This window comes from Brassica oleracea, chromosome C3, assembly GCF_000695525.1.
Source record: "Brassica oleracea var. oleracea cultivar TO1000 chromosome C3, BOL, whole genome shotgun sequence".
Lineage (NCBI taxonomy): Eukaryota > Viridiplantae > Streptophyta > Magnoliopsida > Brassicales > Brassicaceae > Brassica > Brassica oleracea.
Genome location: NC_027750.1, coordinates 57,713,941 through 57,716,906, shown reverse-complemented (window position 1 = coordinate 57,716,906; position 2,966 = coordinate 57,713,941). Strand labels below are relative to the sequence as shown.

The 2,966-nt window shown below is 33.9% G+C and overlaps 1 protein-coding gene across 1 annotated transcript; it reads left to right on the top strand.

Moving 5' to 3' along the window:
• Positions 1 to 543: 543 nt before the first annotated feature.
• On the top strand, positions 544 to 2,273 carry LOC106333441. The gene is made up of 2 exons (XM_013771883.1): positions 544 to 733; positions 1,306 to 2,273. The coding sequence occupies exon 2, from the start codon at positions 1,307 to 1,309 to the stop codon at positions 2,123 to 2,125; it is 819 nt and encodes a 272-aa protein (XP_013627337.1). The 5' UTR covers positions 544 to 733; position 1,306; the 3' UTR covers positions 2,126 to 2,273.
• Positions 2,274 to 2,966: the final 693 nt, after the last annotated feature.

Below are 2,966 nucleotides of genomic sequence, written 5' to 3'. Positions count from 1 at the left end.
TTTTAAGAATAAATAAAAATTCGTTCTTAGTATAAACCAATGATTTATAGTGCTATATTAATTAGAAAAATTTAACTTTATATCTACTCAATATTATGCCTTATAAACTTTTGATATTTATTTAATTTTTGTCAACGATTACAGTCTCTAACCTGTAATATAAGATAGTAAAGATTACTTTTTTTGTGGTAAAATATGAAATCAAAACTAAGAAAAACAAAAATGGTGCTTTATTGATGAGAAAAACTGAATTAATTGATTTGTAGTCAATTTTCCAACCAAATTATAAAATTGTAATTTTTGAAAGTAACAAAATAGCATTTTCTTTAGTACAATCATAAAAGTAGTGAGTTGCTTTTTGGCATCAAAAGAAAAGATATTATGAACTCAGAAAAAAGAAAAGATATTAGGAACCAATCAAATTAAATAGCGATTTATTGTTTGAAATAAAAAAACAAAATATAAAAGCACAAAAAGCCCAATAAAAGCCCACATTAAGTTGCTTATATATCGGAAGGAGAAGGTACGAAACCAAACGCCACAGAAACCGCAAGAGAGCAAAACTTAAAAGAGAAGAAGAAGAAGAAGCAACGGGAGGAGGTAGCCGAAGAAGAAGAATCAAAATACACTCAAATGCTTGCATTTGTCATCTTATTTTGAGAAAACATATAATTCTCCAACCCTTCGGCTTTCGAACCACTATTTCGGTTGGTTCACGTCGCTTGGTCAAGAGGTAAAATCATATAACACTAATAGGTTCTCTCCTGTAATTCCAAAATACGTATTTTCGTGTAGGGTATTTTTTTACCTTTGATTTATACTTTCTCCATTATCTGAATCAACGTTCTGATTTTTAGATTCAGATTTATAATTGAATAAAATTATTTTGATTAGTTTTCACTATTTTTTTGGAAATAATCATCTAATATTTTTTTCTTTGGTAAAATAATCTGATATATTATCTAGTCTAATAAGTAAAATTTTATTCAGAGTTTATACAGAGGTTGATATTCTGAGTTGGAAGAGTTCATTGTTCTTCTTCTCTTGATCCTAATTAAGTGTTTCTACTAAGTTCTCATTTGGTATTGAACATGTTCAATAATTCCGTAGAAGTTACATGTAAAAATAGATTGAATTAAAGTTAAAAAAAAAAGGAAATTAGATTGAAACTGTATGAAACCCTAGAATGTTATGTATATTTATTTATTTTTTCTCAAATTTATGCAGATTTATTTTTTGATAAAATATGTAATGGAGATTTGCTATTTATTAATCTCATGTTCTTGTATTTGTTGTGCTCTGTAGAATGAATCCGTTTAACCTAGCCTCCACAAGCTCACCTCCTCCTGTTGCTAATCATCTCTCGGCGAAGCGAAAGAGAGGCCGTCCACGTAAAGATGCAACCATGACTCAACAAAAAAAATCTCCAGGGAGTCCAAAGGAGGATGTTAATCTGGTTGGTAAGACGGTTTCTGGTGTGGTCGAAAGATCTTGCGAGGCGGGGTTCATCATCAATGTTAAGGTGAAAGACAGTGACACGAGACTGCGAGGTCTTGTGTTCTCACGGGGGAAAGTCGTTCCTGTGACTCCAGAAAACGACGTGGCTCCTCATGTCAAAATGATCGTAAGAGAAGAAATCAAGAACCAGACTGAATATCGTGATCAATCTTGTCCTCCTAATGATCAGACAATGAAAGATGCTGTCACTGACTTGGAGACTGAATGTGCTAGAGCTTTGATTCTACTACCACATGGAATAAATGGAGAGGACCCCAAGGAAGTTATGGAAGAAAGAGAAGCTGCTACTCGTTTGGTGGAGTTTTTTCAAACTCCAGAAACGACCAAAGTGACTGCTCAACAGAACCTTGTCTTGGCACGGAAAGAGACCAACGAGCATCAGAAATCTCCTGGTGAGGCTCGTGGGTTTGATCTAATGGCGGAGGAACCGGTTCATCCGGTAAAGGAAGTACCGCAGGAGCTTCAGCTAGAACTTGGGAACAAGACAATATGGAGGGGAGACAGCAACAAAAATGGCACCGCAATGGAGATAGATCCTGAAAGCTCTGTGCCTAGGAATGGCTTTATAGCGAAGTTGTTAAAAGGAAAAGAAAAGGTCGACTGTTAGTGCAGTAGTTTAAAACGTCTTCCTATTCGGTTGTTTTATATTTCAGACTCTCCAATATATTTCTGCTCTCTTTTGTTTTCAGTACTTTGTATTTTCAGACTTCAGTGTTTGTTGTAAAACCATTTCTTCTTCTGGTTATAAAAACACTTGTTTCTTTTAAGTTTAGGTTAGTCCCACAAACCATTTTTTTAAAAACACTCTACTCTTAACCGTTTTGACCGTCAAATTATACTCTGCCTTCTTCTAGAATTCAATTTTATCTGAATAGAGCTACACAAAAAAATAACGTTGGATGAAGCATAAGATAACTAAACACGATGATGTTGAAGAAATCGAAGGGATGATGTTCTAGACCTAGAACTATATCCTTTTAAAACAAGGTTTACATGACAAAGAAAAAGATCACAGATATAAAAACAACGTCTGTGCTAACAACGAATTTGTTTAGTGTCTAAAACCCATGTATCACTAGTTTAAACCTCGTTTTCAAAAGATGCAGATGTGGTATGGTGGCTAAAACCCACCAGCACATGCTTACTGATCTATAACTTCCTACTGATTTAAAAAAAAAAACATTTGATAAATAACTAAACCCCAGAGAAATTGCGTGTTGTTATAAGATAAGCATTGAAATGATCATCCACTTCTTTACCAAACTCAAGCACTATGATCATCCACTCCTTTACCAACTCAAGCACTATGATCATCTACTCATCAAACACTATGATCACCCACTCATTTACCAAATTAAGCACCATCTTTGTTATTTTATGTATTGTTGTTCACTATAAATACCATCACTCATCTCACTCTTTTGTACACCATAAACAAGAACAAGAGT